General features: G+C 42.9%; 1 protein-coding gene across 1 annotated transcript in view; it reads left to right on the top strand.

Annotated features, from left to right (window-relative positions):
* LOC135079527 (probable phospholipid-transporting ATPase IM) overlaps positions 1 to 20,147 on the top strand; it is a 76,541-nt gene extending 56,394 nt beyond the window's left edge. The window contains exons 9-27 of the mRNA XM_063974180.1: positions 875 to 1,093; positions 2,171 to 2,279; positions 2,454 to 2,593; positions 6,527 to 6,706; positions 7,652 to 7,762; positions 7,848 to 8,021; positions 8,153 to 8,324; positions 9,920 to 10,024; positions 10,131 to 10,283; positions 10,808 to 10,958; positions 12,697 to 12,828; positions 13,592 to 13,743; positions 14,276 to 14,499; positions 15,014 to 15,239; positions 15,579 to 15,682; positions 16,092 to 16,265; positions 17,108 to 17,257; positions 17,300 to 17,445; positions 18,460 to 20,147. Of these exons, the coding sequence (XP_063830250.1) occupies positions 875 to 1,093; positions 2,171 to 2,279; positions 2,454 to 2,593; positions 6,527 to 6,706; positions 7,652 to 7,762; positions 7,848 to 8,021; positions 8,153 to 8,324; positions 9,920 to 10,024; positions 10,131 to 10,283; positions 10,808 to 10,958; positions 12,697 to 12,828; positions 13,592 to 13,743; positions 14,276 to 14,499; positions 15,014 to 15,239; positions 15,579 to 15,682; positions 16,092 to 16,265; positions 17,108 to 17,257; positions 17,300 to 17,445; positions 18,460 to 18,649 (3,012 nt within the window). The 3' untranslated portion in view covers positions 18,650 to 20,147. The remainder of the gene's footprint in view (positions 1 to 874; positions 1,094 to 2,170; positions 2,280 to 2,453; positions 2,594 to 6,526; positions 6,707 to 7,651; positions 7,763 to 7,847; positions 8,022 to 8,152; positions 8,325 to 9,919; positions 10,025 to 10,130; positions 10,284 to 10,807; positions 10,959 to 12,696; positions 12,829 to 13,591; positions 13,744 to 14,275; positions 14,500 to 15,013; positions 15,240 to 15,578; positions 15,683 to 16,091; positions 16,266 to 17,107; positions 17,258 to 17,299; positions 17,446 to 18,459) is intronic.

Genomic DNA, 20,147 nt, shown 5'->3' with positions numbered 1-20,147 from the left:
GAGAGCAGCACGTGTCGGGAAGGTATTTAAACCGAGAAATTGAAAAGGGGGGTGGGCCTCTGAGACCCGACGTCCATAGTTAAAGGTTAAGTACCCCAACTATGTTGGTACTAATTACATTGTATAAATCAATCAATACTCCGTTATCTGTATTTATGACGTTTATGACATGTTGAAATGTACGAAGTATTTTGAATTAAGCCTACGTACGTGCATTTGTATCCTCAAGAAGTTTAAAATCATGACAGATTAATAATACGATGAGGAGGATCTTATTCTACCGACAGTGGCACCAACTAATTAGGACGAATACGATATCCCTAATTCAAAAACATCATTTATTATTTTGTTTCATAGTGCATTTTGTGACATGCATGCCCTAAATATTGTGGCGTGTGCCATTAATGGCACGCCATTTAGTTCGCCATTCTTGGTCTAGGGTGGCTGATCTAACCAGTCGCTTTGCTCATCAGGAGATAGTATTCTTCCTACTATCGATGTCCCATGTAACCCAGATTAGGAAACTGCTCTAAACGGTTTAATTATTTGCTGGAAGTATTCTTACTCCTTTGATATCCCATGTAGTAAAGATAAAGAAATTCTGATCTAAATAGTCACTTTGCTCATCCGCAGTGTATTTTTTGCAATCTATGTCCCATGCATGTTAAGTGATTTTGGAATAAAAATTGTGACTTTTTGATACTTTACTATGGGTATACCCCAGTCTAGTCTAAACTAGACTAAAGCCATGAATATGTCAACATTCAACATATTTGTAGACAATTTTATTGAATGTTGAGATGTTTTTGTTGATTGTGTAGAGCAAAACAGGCGCTGGAGACCCAGCTTAAACATGTGTTTTTCTCGTCCGCAGATAGTATTCTTCCTGCTGTCGATGTGCGTATTCTGCACGGTGGCGTGCGGCGTGTGGGAGTGGCTGGTGGGCCGCTACTTCCAGGTGTACCTGCCGTGGGACACACTCGTCCCAGCCGAGGCGGCGCCGGGCGCGGTGGTCATAGCATTTCTAGTGTTCTTCTCGTACGCCATCGTCATGAACACAGTCGTGCCTATATCGCTGTACGTCTCCGTGGAGGTGAGTCCAGAATCATCATCATCATCATAGCCATAGGACGTCCACTGCAGAACATAGGCCTCCCCCAATGACTTCCATAATGACCGGTTGGCAGCGGCACCAGCACTCGGTGTTTCTTTACGAGATTGAATCAGAAATGAGGAGATCCGTAAACGAACTAAAGTCGCTGACACAGCCAGACGAATTAGCAAGCTGAAGTGGCAATGAAAAGCAGACTTTAATTATTATGCATAATCGTATCCACAGTCGAATGGCTTGTAATGTTGAATCCACGCCACCTTGATTAGTAAACTGCATGTAATATAACCCTGTTTCGTCTACGATATGGCTTTTATTAGTCTGTATGAGAAGTATTATTTTTTGCTACATACACCAAGAGCAGAATAAAATCATTGAACACAAAATACTTAAAATGTCTTGAACAAAAAACTGCCATTGACATCATATAGTTTACTATGAATCATTAAAAAAATAAGATCAAAATAATAATGCCATTATTTTGTGTAATAGATAAATCACTAACCATTGAAGCATTGGCTTCAGCCTTACGGTCACATTTTACACTCAGATTTCAATCAATTCATTTTACTGTACATATTGGCGTTAGTGAGTCAATCTATTTGCTTGGATGTTTGAAGTTACGTCACTGCTCTATATCTACAGTGAAGGTAAATCCCCGACGCATTTAATGTTGACACAGCTTGGATATAGGTTTAGAAGGGACGCGTATCCATGAGTTAAAATAGTACCTAAACATAGATGCTTACATAATGTGTAATACAGACTGTATTTAGTAATCTGTGACTTATTCCAAAATCTTTGCTATTGAAACTAGAGCAGACTATGTTAATGAGCTTGATTAATGTTTCGTGGCCATCCAAATGATGCACTTTTGATAATTTACCACGATTTGGTCACGGTCGAATTGATTTTCGACGCTTGTAAAATTTTGCAAAACATTCGAATTGTTAATTATTTTATCCCTGGACAACTTACTGAGTATGTCAGACCACTATCTTCAAAGGGGTTGGCCAAAAACAAGTGAACTTATTTAAACTTGCATTTGTTTTGTTGCAGGTAATAAGATTTGCACAGAGTTTTCTCATTAATTGGGATGAGAAAATGTATTATGATAAGACTGGAACAGCGGCGAAAGCGAGGACAACTACGCTGAATGAAGAGCTCGGTAAGTTTTATACTATATTTTGCATCACCAAATCATAATTTTGCATTCTCACATTGAGTTATACACTTTTGACCTTGTCTCTCTCAAAAAGGTAACTGTTCCTAAAAATCTTTGAAGAAAATTAATTAGTCGTTTTACCACCGTTCGCTTGTTTTCATACGCGTTCATTTTCAGGTCAAATCCAGTATATATTTTCTGATAAAACGGGCACGCTAACACAAAACATAATGACGTTTAACAAGTGCTCTATAGCTGGAGTCTGTTACGGTGACGTCGTAGACGAAGCCACGGGCGAAACGATCGAGCTCACAGAGGTATGTACTCAAATATTATATCTAAACAATGTTATCAAGTTAAAATTCAATTTTTAATCTATAATAGACAGTTAGCACTTTGGCATAGATTCAAAAGTCACTTGCAGCATGTAGGTTGCATTTTTACTTTCCAAGTCATTTGGTCACACCAACTATTTTGAACACCATGCAGCACGAAATATAATTTATTTTGCATGAAGTTTGAATTTGTTTTCTTTTTCATTCAATACGAAAATATTTCTAGGAGTTGATTATAACTATAATGTTTTGTATCGTTTGCCCACGCTTTTGGGATTATGTTGTGAATCGTTTGAAACTGTTTGTCGTGTTCGTTTACCTACCAGTTTAGTGCATGGATAATAGATGAGCGTTAAGATCAGAGGTACACTTATCGTGTCGTAATTATTCATGCACACGTGTAATCGTCATAAAGTTATGTCACACCGTCTACCACCCACCGATCACTTTAGTAGATTGCATGTTTTCACAATGATGTAGATTTTATCTGATTTGCTTATAAAAAGTTGTGATAAATAACGGCAACGAGTTGTCGAGTTTTTATTTATAATGTTTGTTTTACAATGGAGTGAATCATAGGACACATTCGAGACACCATGTATCGGTCTCGTGATACGATAGCATAATATCATCCACATAAATCTGGTAAATGCAGTCACTTATGATTTGAAATAACAAAACAGAATAAACAAAGTCAAATACATAGTGTTATCTGAAAATGAGTCGTATGTGTCGGCAATCGATCGATAGCTTATCGACCGGCACTCAATAGGCGCTGTTTAGCGGCAGCGGCTGAGGCGGCTACGGGACTATTCCCACATCTCGTTCCCACCACTGCAACTCCTGTGTAGCCAGGATCTACAGCTTGACCGCCATAATAACTCAACCAATGAAGGTCAAGTTTGTCCTGGGGGAAAGTTAAACTGTCATCGGATCCGCAACGAAATTAATCAGAAGAAAATAGGAGTTCGAAATATTAAGGTTCGACTTCCCTCCATTGCAAAGCGGATGACAGGTGACAAACAAAGGTTAAAACCTTTAAGAAAAGATTTTGCACCACGGACAGTAAATATCAATTAAGGGGGCCTATCTTATGAGCAATTAGCAACTACCTGCCAATAATATTTTTCACAAAATCGCTTAAAAGCACGGAAAATTTTCGGTAAGATCGGTGTAATCTGAGGGGTGGTAGGGGCGGTGTGGTGAGCACTGAGCGTGTGTGTGGTGCAGCGACGGGGCCCGACGCTCGGCGGGGGCAGCGGGGGCGGCGGGGGGCGGGGCTCGGTGGGCGGGGCGGCGCGCGCGCGCCTGCTGGACCTGGAGCACGAGCAGGGCCGCAGCACGCCCGGCGCGCGGCGCCCGCGCGCAGACACATACGTATGACACAATCACATTTACCATACGAGGGCCTGATTTTGCTTTTTTACTGTATAGTCTGGTCCGTGAGCACGTACAATTTTGTCCGATGACCCCTAGCTACCCATCCTTATCGCTCGCGCTTAATTATATTGCTGTCGCGACTGTGCGACTGGCACCTGCAGTGAGTGTGCGAGCGCGATAGCAACATAATTACGTGCGAGCGATAAGGATAAATTCTACGTGCAGTGCACGGATCGGGCTTTAGTCGATTAGAGCGCTTTCACATTTAAGCGACTTTACCGACGCGTGGCAGCGGCGGTTTTGTAATGTGAAGGTATCCGCTGCTGGCGCGCTTCTGACGCCCTAATGTGAAAGCGGTCTTAAAGAACTTCATGGACAATTTATCAGCCCGTTTCAGTATACTTTGCAAACGAAATGTCGGCATTTTTTGTTTGGACGATTGCTAGTATTTTTGGATCAAGCTTGAATATAAGTTAAAGATAAAATTGCCTTATAGTAGAAAATTCAGAATCAGACCCATTTACACCCATATTTACAAACAATACTATGTCCTACGCGACAATATGAAAAAAATAAGTTTTGCTTGTGAATATGGTATTTACTCTGTTTTCCTTACAATCCGAGTAGTTTATCAGGTGATCGACTCAACAGGCACTCGATATAAGATTAATGTTAAGGTGTTGTTTATAAATTTGATACCATATTCTTCACTCATAAGAACACTTCTGATAGATTGCTCTCGCAGTATTGTACGGATAAGAGAGTTATTAGCTGTTATAACAATACTTCACACCAGTACGGTTGTTTCCATGTACCAATTTTTATATTTATATTAATTTAATAGTTTAAAAAGTGTTCATAATTTTGTTTTGTAATATCGTACATAGTGACAGCCCTAAGTCCTTCTAGTAAGGGCGTGACACAAACGCTTTATTAGAATTGAATCAACTAATGACATATCATTGTCATGTACCTACTCGGCAATTTGTGAGACCATTATGTAAAAGATGTAATGACTAATAATTTGTTTGACATACAATATAACATTTAATATCGCGCTTGTGGTCACATTGACGTCATAAATAGATTTCATAATAAAAATAAGTCATTTCACATAGATGCAATAAAATAATTTCCAATATTTTATTAATGCCCAAAAGCTTGTACTACAAGGTATTTATTGCATTATACGTATAAAAATTTAAAATATTTGAAAAGTAAATTGTGTCTGTGTGTAAATTCTAAAACATCTTACGATCTATCTTGACTTAATGTGTACCTAACCTTCTTCTTAAATAATAGAGGTGGATTGTAAGAAATATTATCCATACCAGCAAATCATGATATTATGGTATGGGGCGATTGGCAGAGGCCACGTTTTTCGCTGTAAAATTAATGCATCTTTGCATTAACTGATAAATGACGTAAAAACGTGGCTTCTTTGAACTAAATAATATGTTTAAGGTATTATTTTTTATTTATTGACTAAGAATAATACTTTCGACATTCATTTTGTAGTAAATAAGCTATTTCTAAACGTAGGTATATTAATAAGTTATCTATTGCCATATAATCCTATCCAAACTTAAAGTCAAAGTTAATAACCATTAAAATATTATAAGTAAATGTATACTGTCCTTATAATAACATTATTAAATGCTATAATTATTTTGTATTCCAACATTAACAGTTTCTATGCTAGGGATCTAAACTTCCTTCTCATACTGGGTGTAAAACTACTATAATATTATGCTATTTAATGAAATATGGTAATTGAAATGTATTACTTTTCTATTGAAATGTATTATTTGTATTTGTGTCCTGTGTATGTATGTGTGTGTAGTATATTGGTGTTTTCGTTGTATGTCGCATGTTCCGCTTTGCATCTTGTGTTGTTTTATGTTTTGTAATGCTTCTAACACAAATAACAAAAACATTGCATATTTAAATAGTAGTCAACAAGTCTGCTAAAGAAATAAATTCTTTCTTGGTTTTTACTACATCGAAAAGACTTGTAACTATTATTACAGATTATGCAACTTGGAAGCGCACAATATTCTCCAATAAATACTACCTAGTTCCGAAAGATTACAAGTACTCTTTGTACAATGAAATCCTCTTCAGTAAAACGCGAGTCTTAAACATGCTCATATCAAATATACACTTCATTGTGCATAGTTATGATGCGCTTATAGTTGCATAATCTGTTCCTACACAACTCTGTAACGATATCCGTATTTTCGGCTATATCTCTTTCTCTCAAAAAGCTCCAAGAGCGATAGAGACAGAGATAGATCTGAAAGCACCAGGGCCGGATTAACCATTAGACAAAGTCGGCAACTGCCTAAGAGCTCCGTAAACGAGGGCCCCGTTGACCATAAAAGGACCCCGCGTTAAACTAGCAGCGTCCCGCGGTCGTAGCTCGAAAATCAATACTTACAGAAGAATGAAAAGCTTGGTTAATTCGGCCCTGGAAAGCACGGATATGCCAACAACGTAGCATTCTTCAATAGTAAGACTATCTTATGTTCTTAGAGCACAGAACCGTTGGACTTCTCGTTCAACCCGGAGTACGAGCCGGAGTTCAAGTTCTTCGACTCGACGCTCCTGCAGGCGGTGAAGCGCGGCGACCGGGAGGTGCACGATTTTTTTCGGCTGCTCGCTCTGTGTCACACCGTCATGCCCGAGCAAAAAAACGGACGGCTGGAATACCAGGTATTTATCTTTTTTCATACATTTTTTTTTTGAGAGAACTAAAAATTTTTAAACTATTTACAAAGTAATATTTACAGAAAATAAAATAAAATAAAAATATACTTAGCTATACTTAGTATCCCCGGATCCGTCATTAAGGTTAGCGGTGCCCAGAAGGCTGGCAGCGTTTCCGTGTTGAATTGCGAGGCTAAGACGCTGGCCAAAGTAGAACCCAGCCTTCTAACCTCGATGATGCGGGAGGAAAGCTCAGTGAATAGCTTTTTGGCCTCCGGGCCCCAATGTCCCAGCGTTTCCACGCCGAAGGGTACAAAGCGGTAGCAGCTGTCTAAAGCGGAATATTTCCTTTTTTTTAAGATTCCGCTAAAGCAGCCGCAGCTGCTGCATTTTGTGAATTTCACTTTTGGTATTCATCTTAGGTCCGGTTTCCACCAAGGCGGGGAAGAGCGGAGTGGAGCGGAGAAGTGTTTTGAATAAACAATCAGATTTCATTATTTCCACTTCTCTCCACTCCGCACAGCTCGGCTATGCCCGACCTGACACTTCTCCGCTCTCCTCCGCTTGGAGGAGGAAACTGGGCCTTATTGGAAAATTATGATGGATGAATGTGGAAACGAGCTTAACCTTCACCCGGAATTCTCAGCTAAAATTATCATGAAACCAAAGTTAAATGCTAGCAATTGGCATGAGTAATGCGGTAGTAATGTTTATACTTCCTATTATTACTTTCATACAATTTAATTTAATAAAACATTCGTTAATTTAATCGGAGTAATCGTTGATATGTTATGCTAGTACAACTATTAATTATTAATTGTACAGAATAGCTCTATACTGTTTCATATTGATAAGCTTCTAAAAACACACGTATCCTAATGTTCAGGGTTTTGTAAATTTCGTTCATTTTGTGCCTTGATTAAATTATTTTACATGATTTTTGTTTTTTAGGCGCAGTCACCTGATGAGTCTGCCCTGGTATCAGCAGCTAGAAATTTCGGTTTTGTGTTCAGAGAACGCTCGCCTAATAGTATTACAATAGAAGTTATGGGTAACAAAGAAGTACGATATCATTTTGAATAAATTGTATTAAATATTGATTCCTGCTAATGTGAAATTAATTCTAATTCAGTGTTTTTCTTTTCAGGAATATGATTTATTGTGTATTTTAGATTTTAATAATGTTAGGAAAAGAATGTCCGTGATATTGAGGAAGGATGGTGAAATTAGGTTATATACAAAAGGTGCTGATAATGTAATATATGACAGATTAAAATCAAATCAAGCAGAAGTTAAATCAAGAACACAAGAACATTTAAATGTGAGTATCTTCAGTCGTATAAATAAACTACAGAAGTCACTACATCAATCGATTGTCGAGTTAGCATCAGTAGTTGTATTTCAGAAACGCGCGGTTCTGTTTTTGAATAATGATTTTGTCTTTCGTTCTAGAAATTCGCGGGCGAAGGCCTACGGACGCTAGCACTCGCGTGGCGGCCGCTCGAGGAGCGCGGCTTCGCGGAGTGGAAGCGACGACACCAGGCCGCCGCGCTCGCGCTGCACGACCGCGACGAGCAGCTCGACGCCATCTACGAGGAGATCGAGACCGACCTGCTGCTCCTGGGTACGTCCACAGCCGACACCCGCCCCTATGCCGCACGCAATAAGGCCGCAGCCTCCGTGGCAGCGACGACACCAGGCCGCCGCGCTCGCGCTGCACGACCGCGACGAGCAGCTCGACGCCATCTACGAGGAGATCGAGACCGACCTGCTGCTCCTGGGTACGTCCACAGCCGACACCCGCCCCTATGCCGCACGCAATAAGGCCGCAGCCTCCGTGGCAGCGACGACACCAGGCCGCCGCGCTCGCGCTGCACGACCGCGACGAGCAGCTCGACGCCATCTACGAGGAGATCGAGACCGACCTGCTGCTCCTGGGTACGTCCACAGCCGACACCCGCCCCTATGCCGCACGCAATAAGGCCGCAGCCTCCGTGGCAGCGACGACACCAGGCCGCCGCGCTCGCGCTGCACGACCGCGACGAGCAGCTCGACGCCATCTACGAGGAGATCGAGACCGACCTGCTGCTCCTGGGTACGTCCACAGCCGACACCCGCCCCTATGCCGCACGCAATAAGGCCGCAGCCTCCGTGGCAGCGACGACACCAGGCCGCCGCGCTCGCGCTGCACGACCGCGACGAGCAGCTCGACGCCATCTACGAGGAGATCGAGACCGACCTGCTGCTCCTGGGTACGTCCACAGCCGACACCCGCCCCTATGCCGCACGCAATAAGGCCGCAGCCTCCGTGGCAGCGACGACACCAGGCCGCCGCGCTCGCGCTGCACGACCGCGACGAGCAGCTCGACGCCATCTACGAGGAGATCGAGACCGACCTGCTGCTCCTGGGTACGTCCACAGCCGACACCCGCCCCTATGCCGCACGCAATAAGGCCGCAGCCTCCGTGGCAGCGACGACACCAGGCCGCCGCGCTCGCGCTGCACGACCGCGACGAGCAGCTCGACGCCATCTACGAGGAGATCGAGACCGACCTGCTGCTCCTGGGTACGTCCACAGCCGACACCCGCCCCTATGCCGCACGCAATAAGGCCGCAGCCTCCGTGGCAGCGACGACACCAGGCCGCCGCGCTCGCGCTGCACGACCGCGACGAGCAGCTCGACGCCATCTACGAGGAGATCGAGACCGACCTGCTGCTCCTGGGTACGTCCACAGCCGACACCCGCCCCTATGCCGCACGCAATAAGGCCGCAGCCTCCGTGGCAGCGACGACACCAGGCCGCCGCGCTCGCGCTGCACGACCGCGACGAGCAGCTCGACGCCATCTACGAGGAGATCGAGACCGACCTGCTGCTCCTGGGTACGTCCACAGCCGACACCCGCCCCTATGCCGCACGCAATAAGGCCGCAGCCTCCGTGGCAGCGACGACACCAGGCCGCCGCGCTCGCGCTGCACGACCGCGACGAGCAGCTCGACGCCATCTACGAGGAGATCGAGACCGACCTGCTGCTCCTGGGTACGTCCACAGCCGACACCCGCCCCTATGCCGCACGCAATAAGGCCGCAGTCTCCGTGGCAGCGATGACGCTCAGAGCAGCTTTTGTATTAGTTTATGCTTAAAATAAGTTCAAGAAAAAAGATTCCCTCACTCAGTTGTTTGACTGGCTTTCGAATTTAACATTGAAACCTTTTTTGCAGGTGTCACTGCCATTGAAGACAAATTACAGGATGGAGTGCCTGAAACCATAGCGAATCTCAGTATGGCTGGTATTAAAATATGGGTATTAACGGGTGATAAACAAGGTGAGCAACAAAAATATCTGAATATTATATGCATTTGGCATGAAATATCCGGCTCGAAGGACCAAAATTTAAATTGATCTTTGACATTGATCCTTTGATGTTTCAGAAACGGCAATAAATATTGGATATTCGTGTCAGCTGCTGACGGACGACATGGCGGAGGTGTTCGTGATCGACGGCGTCTCGCACGATGATGTGGACCGGCAGCTGGCCAAGTGTCGGGACTCTATAAGGGTCGTCAACACTTTTTTACCACACGGTAAGTTCTCATTGAAGTCAGTAGTGAATTCAGAGTTCAATTCACTATTTTGATATTTTAACCGCAATCAGTAGTCATCAGAAGTTGTCGATCATTATGTCAGTTTGCTAATAAGTATCGAATATTAACGTAAACATTTCCTATCACTATGACATCTCAGCACCGGATCTGGTATTACTCTGCAGTCCGTGACAATAAATAATCTGGTATATTGTACAGGTCTAGCGATAACTCAGTCATCAATATCTGAGGTATGGGAGCGGTACGATAGGGTGTTTTTGACGTCAAACTTCAGGGAGACTTCAGATAAACTTCAGATTTATAAACTCTGTCACATGTCTGATGTCATAGACACTGAGTTATACGCTAGACCTGTATAATATTCAAGATTATTTCTCTACAAATCAAACCTAACTTAGAAAATTTGATGTTATTTACGACCTTATTTACTACCAAAATCAATCAAGATTATTGATTATTTTCTATCAAATCAAATCTTACACTAAAGTTAAACATTATTTCAGGTATAGAACCAAAAAACGAGCCTGAGACGGCGAACGGCGGCGCGGCGGTCTCGCGGCCGTCGCCCGGCCGCGCCGCCAACGTCAAGCTTAACGCGCCCGCCGTGTCCGTCGTCACATTTAGGTGGGAACATAACACAATACCACACCGCAGGTAGAGAGACAAAGAGCTACACCTTGTATACGTCACGCCTCCCGCTATACCTCTGTACTCTTGAGCTGTGCCCTGTCTGTTGTTGCGAGTCACAACCGCTGCCGCGATGTTCATTTGTTATTGAGTTGTGTGAAAAGTAATTGCTGATGGTGTTGCTTGGTTAGTCTTTATCTAGTTTTGAACAAAAGAAACTATAGAAGGAAGATATTAATGTCAGAAACCCTGGAGGAATTCTTGCCAATAGACAAAGATAAAAATCACATGAGAAAAACATGATAAATCATAATGATGATGCATATGCACATTGATGCAGCGTGGAATCTGAAAACATAATTGACGTCATCATACACATAACATTGTGACGTGGTGCAAAAATTCTGAAACGTGGCAAATATAGAAATAATAAGCCAGTATTGATAGCAGAGCCCTCCTGTAAATGTCATATATGGGACACTTCAGTGGACAACAGTCCAACTGTATCTTTTTTACATGTTTTTAACATGTTAGACGCCATTCAGCTCACTGCTGACCCTCAAACAATAAAATTCTCAGCATTTAAAAACTTAATTATGTTTACAACTAAAGGCATTGAAGACTCGTTACACCATTATACAAAAATATACTAAGATAACGTTTTATATGTAAAGCGGTTGTGATTCGTATCAGTTGCGTGTGTTTTAGTACTTGTATTAAATTGCCTAATAAAATATTTTATGTAATGTGTTCGCATTTGTGTCGTAATAAATTCATATTTAGTGCCAAATTGAAACAGATTTAAATACAATGTATTTTGTTATTGTTCAGCTATAACTAGCTTCGTTTTAGACGTGTATGTGATGTAAAACTGTAAAGCTTAAAAACATTTGACACATTAGTATTATTAGTCATTCCAAAAGAGTCTTAATTGATTCATATTCAACTGAGTAATCAATTATTTTAGTAACTTAAATACTCTTAGAACTTTCATGTTTCTAAAAGGAAAAAACAATACAAAATCGTTTGTATTGTTTAATTTTAATTTTAAGATCACCCCGTGTACTAACCTCACTGTAGTGTTTTCACTCTCTTCCCTCTCTACACATAGCCCGAGTGCTCTTTCTCTCTCTAACCTGTGTTGATATCTCTCTAACCCCAACACCTAGTACCTGAAGGCACCCATATCACATGCTAATTTAGAGTTAGAATTCCTTAGCACAATTTAATAACGGGTGTCGTGAGAGTTATGTATTTTAGCGCGTAGCTGTTGTTGTGTCTTAGCTTATAACTTAATGTATTATTTTTGCAGGCAAATTATTATTTGTTTTGCATTTTAAGTTTAGTGATGATGATGATGAATGATGATGAAGTTTAAAAGGATAACGATAAATTGTTGTGGCTGCTAGGAAGAGGCCATATGTTTTTGAATGCTAAATGTTTTCTCAGTTGGAAAATTATTGTGTCTGAAATTAAAAAAGAAGATAGCGGTAACACATTTCAAGCCAATTGCCAGAAATTTATGACGCAAATAACTCAAGCTCATACAAAGTTTTTTTTTTAATTTGTATTATCGTAACGTATTGTTTTAATAGCCTAGTTAGCTACTGCTGGAGGATGACCCTCTTTTATTAACCAGAGACAAATGGAGGATTCGGCCCACACATCCACACTAGCCAGACTTTGAACGCCTGGAGTTCACCTATTTCTCCCATAGTCACGCTCATTTTAGAGCAAATGTTATCCGTGCTTGGGCATGTTGCAGCAACGAGTACATGTCGGGCGGCCCGTACTCAGCGGAGTCGCACGAGCACGCCAACGATGATTCTAACGGGTTCGCCATCGTCGTCAACGGACACTCGCTCGTGCACTGCCTGCATCCTAAGCTGGAGGAGAAGTGAGTATCTATCTACTATTGTCGATAGATGTAAGGTCAACCTTATCACAAAGCAGTAAGGTTGATGACTGACAAAATGCCGTTTTCGTTGATCCTGCTCAATTGATCATCGAGATTATACCCTGATAAGTAAAGGTTCGGGAAGTAAATCCCGTTAGTCTTCAATAAACTAGTCTTGTACTCGGCGGAGTCGCACGAGCAATGATGATTCTAACGGGTTCGCCATCGTCGTCAACGGGCACTCGCTCTCGTGCACTGCCTGCATCCTAAGCTGGAGGAGAAGTGAGTATTGTTGTTAAATGGGACGTTGACGACTTTATTACTATGTGGATAGGGTTGATATTGAAATTTATGCAGGTGTATAGAAACAGAATGTCATAGATCGTGAAAGGAATATTTTCCTATTCTCTCATATTCACTCATTTGATTGTCAACTCAACTTAACCTAACAAGAGTAAATATTAATCTCAGAATAAATCGTCAGTTTTATCATATTTCCCATACTGTCAATGTTGTACTAAGAGCTAAAAGATAAAAGTTTGGTTGAATCGGGCCTCAATTGACTAAGTATATTTGGTCTTTTAACCAATAGGATCTGAAAGCGAGAATACAAACAAAAAATAAAAGGTTAACGTTTTCGGCAAAGATATCGATACTCTATTGTGCGCGAAAGTTCGTAACGTCAAGACACAAAACGAACAATATTTTTTTATGTAACAAGAGGCAATGACGTGTATGTATGACGTAATGTTTAATTTTTTAGGTTTTTAGATGTAGTTCTTCAGTGCCGATCAGTAATATGCTGTCGAGTAACACCATTACAGAAGGCAATGGTGGTAGAACTAATAAAGAAGAGCAGAAAAGCTGTCACTCTGGCCATAGGAGACGGAGCCAATGACGTATCCATGATCAAAGGTAAGCATCTCAAAAATGAACGTACAAAACGGTTTACTTACATGTTACAATAATAATTACGTGAAATCACGATTTTAAGAAATTCAAAAATCTGAAAATTCATTTCATGATTACTTTTTATAAGTACCTATTTGATCCTTTTTTGCACATGTAATTTTTTTAATATCCATTCCATTGAAGCTGTAATTAATTTATTTCCTCACATGAATCTCACTGCTCTCTGCTTTTTAGAGTCTCCAATATTCTATACAAAAATTAAATTTGAGCACCAGAATCATCCCCTTCGCATCGTATGTCGAATCGATCGATTTTCTACTCCTTGTATTTGAGGCTGGTTTTAGAATATGCTGACCGTCGGCGCTGACCGAAATGAATGAAGCGTCGGCACTGTGCGATCAGCGTCACTCAGGAACTGTCACCATTGATCTGTCAGCGCCGACGATCAGCAAGCGGACAGCGGGAATCTAAAACCCGGCATATTCACAATCATGGTCAACTTTTTCTGCTTTTCACGATATTTTCTTTACCACAGCGGCTCACATCGGCGTGGGCATCTCCGGCCAGGAGGGCATGCAGGCAGTCCTAGCCTCGGACTACTCCATCGCGCAGTTCCGGTTCCTACAACGATTGCTGCTGGTCCACGGCCGCTGGTCCTACTACCGCATGTGCAAGTTCCTGAGATACTTCTTCTATAAGAACTTCGCGTTTACTGTGTGCCACTTCTGGTTCGCGTTCTTTTGCGGATTCAGTGCGCAGGTTCGTAGCGTTTATTAAAAAATGTTTTAAGAGTTTGTTATTTAATGATTCATTAATTAAATTCACAACTTTTTAATGTTATTTATTTTATGCATTTTGGATTTTTTCTTTACTTTCAACTTTCAAGCCATATTTACAACGGGCTTACTAACAAACATGCTAACTAAATCGTTTCGTTGTGCCCGATTTTAATTTGTATGAAGAATCGGCCAAATAAAATCAGTGTAATGTGCGCACTTCCATACATGCCCATACTGATCAACTGCCCGACTAAACTATCGGCCGACGAAAAATCGATGGTCTGCTCCTAGGCTTATTGAGACTGCACTGATTGATTTGTCTCTATTATATCCATCAGAAGTGTATTTTAGTAACGATTTTATTCTACAGTCTTTTGTGAACTAACTAAGAGACACTAAATGCTGAAGATTACTCACGTTTAATAAATATTTAATCATCACTTTCCACATCACAAATCGTTATGAATCCTACATACCATCCTCTTATCTTGCAGACGGTATTCGACGAGATGTTTATCTCAGTATACAACTTATTCTACACGTCGCTGCCTGTCTTGGCGCTAGGCGTGTTCGAACAAGACGTGTCGGACGCGACCTCCCTACAATTCCCGAAACTCTATGCCCCGGGACACACGAGCCAGCTGTTCAACAAGACGGAGTTTATCAAGTCGACGTTGCATGGTTGCTTCACGTCGCTCGTACTGTTCTTGATTCCTTATGGTGAGTTGTAGGTGTAATTTATAATTTTTTGTTCTGTAAAGTGGGTCGCAGTTTAGTGTGTGAAAGAAAATGGTAGTAACTAATGACAATGAATGAGAGAATAAATGAAACTGATGGGACAGAAAAGTTCTCGAATGGTCACCAGGGACCAGATGACATAATGTAGGTAGGCCTTCGATTCAGTGAACTGACGACCTGCTGAAGGTCGCGGGAAGAACCTGAATACGGGCAGCTTAGAACCGGTCACGGTGCAAATCCTTGGAAGCCTTTGTCCAGGAATGGAATCCTTATAGGATGAGACAAAGTAGCATCATTGCATTTGTTTTTTCTCTGTTACAGGAACGTACAAAGATGGCTTGGCGCCAGACGGAAAGATATTATCAGACCACATGCTTCTAGGGAGTGTGGTAGCAACTATACTAATTATTGACAATACAACACAAGTAAGTTTAATTATTTATTTATCGCATTTTAGGTTGACGGTAGAAAATATTATAGTAAAAAAGAGATTTGTAATCAAGACAATGGTTATTTAAATGGCCATATAAGATTACGACATGCAGGTGGCATTAGAATAGCACCATTTCTTTAAAGAGAATTTCCTTGCGACCCAATCTGTGATCTGTCTCTCCTCAAGACAAACTAAATACTTATGTACCCGCTGATCTAAACATTTGTTAGAACTCCCGGCAAATAATAATTAACATTTGGTCAAAGAGTAATTCATATTATACTCTTTGACCAAGATTTATTGCATCAGACTTGTTCCCGATCTAAACTTTTGTTTGTCGCACGCGCTGCCGGCAAATGCTTATAAAATACATTCCTTAGAATAGTCTCATTTGTTCTCAGATCGCCTTAGACACGACGTACTGGACGGTGTTCAACCACATCACGATCTGGGGCTCGCTCGTCTCGTACTTAGTGCTGGATTACTTCTACAACTACGTCATCGGCGGCACCTACGTCGGCTCGCTCACCGTAGCTCTCACGCAAGCCACATTCTGGTTCACGGCTGTGCTCACGGTATGTGGAATACACATTTTGATAAAGTTCTATTGTTATTTATCGCCTCTACATATTGGGATAGCGCGTTAAGTTCACTTTTAGTACAGATTTCCAAAGGTCGAAACGAAGTAGCCAAGCAACAAAGGGGATTGCTTATTGTTCCAACATTTTTTTTTCGTATGAGAGTAGCAAAGACTACTCCATGCTCAATAGAATAACCAATCACAGGCTTGAACTTAATTTGAGTTTGAATCGCTTTGAAAAGCTAATAAAAATAGCTTTCAAAAGATTGCTAGTAGCGGCTACACCAGTAAAACATCAGATCGTGCTTTATAAGGTTCCTCGGTGGGAGGCTTATGACCAGCGGTGGATTGCTAAAGGTTGAAATAACTATACTAGGACGGGCCGTTGTAGAAATCCATGCGGTCTTTGTCCAGTTATGGACGAACATTAGGTTGAAACGGAAGACCGAACATCATAATGATGATGCTTTTTTAGGGTTCCGTAGTTTTATCGATAACGAGGAAGCTCTTGGCCTATATCTCACCTGATGGTAAGTAATGATCAGGCCGAAGGTGGAAGCGATCTTAACCCGGAATCCTCAACCACGGAGGAACTGGCTATCTTACATCTAACTGCCGGAACACAACAATGCTGTTAATATTGTCGTTATGGCGGCAGACTTAGGTAAGATGGTGGTAGTTAGCCAGGCGGACTTAAAACAAGCCCCGCCAGCCTGCCCCCAACCAAAGCGAACAGAAAAATCTGCCCCCACTGGGAACGGAACCCGGGACCTCTGCGTCTGAAGCAGGTGGTCTTACCACTAGAGCACAGAGGCTGATGCGTGTGTTTCCCCGCAGATGACGATCCTGATGGTGCCGGTGGTGTCGTGGCGGCTGGCGTGCTCGTGGACGCGGCCCACGCTGGGCGAGCGCCTGCGCGCGCGGCAACGCTGGCGGGGACCCGCGTCGGCTCCAAGAACGCCCTCCGCTCGCCGAGCGAGGCGCTCCGTGCGATCTGGGTAAGTCTCGTATACTGGACTCTTATTTTAGTCGAGTCCGGTAGTAGTAGGTAAAGCCTGCTCGTGGACGCGGCCCACGCTGGGCGAGCGCCTGCGCGCGCGGCAACGCTGGCGGGGACCCGCGTCGGCTCCAAGAACGCCCTCCGCTCGCCGGGCGAGGCGCTCCGTGCGCTCTGGGTAAGTCTCGTATACTGAGCCCCGATTACGGTAACTTTTAACGTTTCCAATCCAGACGCGCTTCATCGATTCTGCGATACGATTGGTCAAAACAGCTGACGTACGCTGTTGAACGACCAATAGTATCGCAGAATCGAGAAGCATGTCTGGATTGGAGACGTTAAAAATTACCGTAATCGGGGCTCTGGACTTTTGCTTTATCCGCATTTAGGTCGAGTCCGGTGAAGGTAAAGCCTGGTCCGTGAGCACGTAGAATTTTGTCCAATGACCCCAAGCTACCCATCCTTATCGCTCGCGCGTAATTATGTTGCTGTCGCGCTCGCACGCTCACTGCGGGCGCTCGTCGCACACTCACTGCGGGCGCTCGTCGCACAGTCGCGACAGCAATATAATTACACGCGAGCGATAAGGATGGGTAGCTTGGGGTCATTGGACAAAATTCTACGTGCTCACGGACCAGGCTTTAGTAGGTTTAAATCGCGTAATTTTATGACCAAGTAAAACTAATGCAAGCGTCCGCACTGCAGTTCTTTCCAGCGACTTATTTTTACGTACATTTCGGGCGGTCTCGCGGTTTGGTTAGGTTAGGTTTATCGCTTGCGGGAAAAGACCGTAGTGTGGACTCAGCCTTATGCACTTTTTTAACCTTACGACAAAGAAATAAGGTCAAACTTGTAGTAGGCGCCTTATTGCTACTGCCATGAGCAAAGATTTAATTATTATTATTGTAACTACATATTGTATTTCATTGCCTGACCTGCCCGGTCATAGAAAGATAAAATATAAAAAAGATTTAATACAAAAATTTAAAATTACAGCAAAAATTAGCTTTATTATACTCTACTTCCTTTCACTTATGTTAATAAAAGCTATAGAAGCATTCTGCAAAGTCAATGCATATCTTCAAGAGCACGATGTGTTCATCAAAATATGAATTCAGCACCGCTTCCATAACATTAAAGAATATGGCTATGTAATCGTGTTCATTTCACTAACTGTACCCTTACCCTACAGTTACGCGTTCGCGCACCAAGAGGGCTTCGGTCGCCTCATCACGTCGGGCAAGATCATGCGGCGCATCCCGCACGCTGACGCCGCGCTGTCGGCGCTCGCCTCGCTGCCCGGCAAGTTCCACGCGCGACCCGCCACGCCGCCGCCTGAGCCAAGAGCTCCTACGCAGAACCTCGACACCGTCGACCTGTGAGCGCCCTGACTACACTACGGCGCGCTTGGACCGCTGCGGGACGTGGCAAATGACGCGTGCGTCTACGCAGAAACCCGACACTGTGAGCGCAAGCGCAATGGACAATATCACGGTGCGCTCGGAATCCCAGACCGCTGTGACGTGGGTGCCGCGCACACTCGGGATTAATTAAACGCCCACTGGACACGATACGGTGCACTCAGACTGTTGCGACTCGTGCGCGGAGCGTGATACGTCGAATGATGCACGAGTCTCCCACGCTTGGAATCCACTGAGCGCCCATTTGACACGACGCGGTGCACTCCTACTGTTGTGGCGCGTGACGCGTCGAATGACGTATGCGCCGCGCTCGCAACGTAGTGGAGTACACCTGGGATCTACTACATTCGCGCTTCAACTGTGATTCACAATAAAAATTATTACAAGAAACGCGTATGCGCCGCTTTGCGTTCGCGCAGACCGAGCGCTTGCCACGGAACGTGCTCCAGAAGCGATAACTGTATTGGTTGCAGAAGTAAGGCGCGACCATAGTGGATACCTAACTTTAGTGCTCTGCCGGTCTCGCTCGGCAGCTTGTGAACGTGTTAAAGCATTCCCATGCAATGGGAATATGCGCTGATTCGCGTTTTCATGATCAGCTGTTGAGGGAACCTTTGCGGTATGCGCACTGCTGTACTTGCGTTTCTAATTCGAGTCTGTGAACTACGTTGCGATGAAATATGTACGCAAGATTTTTCTATAATCCTTTTTTCCTCCTATCATATTTTCTTAGACTTCAAAATGTATCTAATGTGCATTCAGACGTAATTTTGATAATCTTTTCAGAATTTATTGATAACGATTGTGATGTCAAAAACGCCTCAATTTTTTTCGTTAATGTGAGTTTGTTTCTTATCCGAAATATTTGTAAATTCTCATCTCGAATAATATTAGGTTACATTACTCTGCTAATGTAGATCACCGACTCGGATTATGACTAGAAGATATGTGCATTTAAAACTTAACTGTCGACTTCGCGAGCAGTGAAAACGCCACATCGCGCGGGCGCGTCCCGCCGGCAGCTGGCTCGCTGGAGCCGGCGCGGGCGCGGCGCTCGACGCTCACTACTTTTCACCCGGGAATGTTATTTTGACGACATATCGGAGTCCCCTCCGGTCCGAGGGAGACGTGCATATCCTAGTTTCGAGATTTTTGGCCGATTTTAGTCGCGACGTTCTTTCGTTTCCCGGTCGATGAAAAAGTTAGTAGAGTAGCGACTCGTCCATATTGAAGTAGATTTATTATTATTATTAGTGCCAAAGATGATCTCTTTGAAACTTCTTGTTATGTATTCAACTTTAGCACGACTTATTTATTTATTCGTCAAAATTATCGTTTCACCGATTCGAAAATCAAAGTTGTTATGTATAAAGTTAAAAATGTAGCGTTTTAACTGCATGTGAATGTGAACAATATTTGCTTTGGAATCAATTTTTTAAATAAAAATATAATTCTTATA

Source organism: Ostrinia nubilalis, chromosome 16, assembly GCF_963855985.1.
Source record: "Ostrinia nubilalis chromosome 16, ilOstNubi1.1, whole genome shotgun sequence".
NCBI lineage: Eukaryota > Metazoa > Arthropoda > Insecta > Lepidoptera > Crambidae > Ostrinia > Ostrinia nubilalis.
The sequence above is the reverse complement of the archived record's forward strand: the minus strand, read 5'-3'. Positions and strand labels throughout refer to the sequence as shown.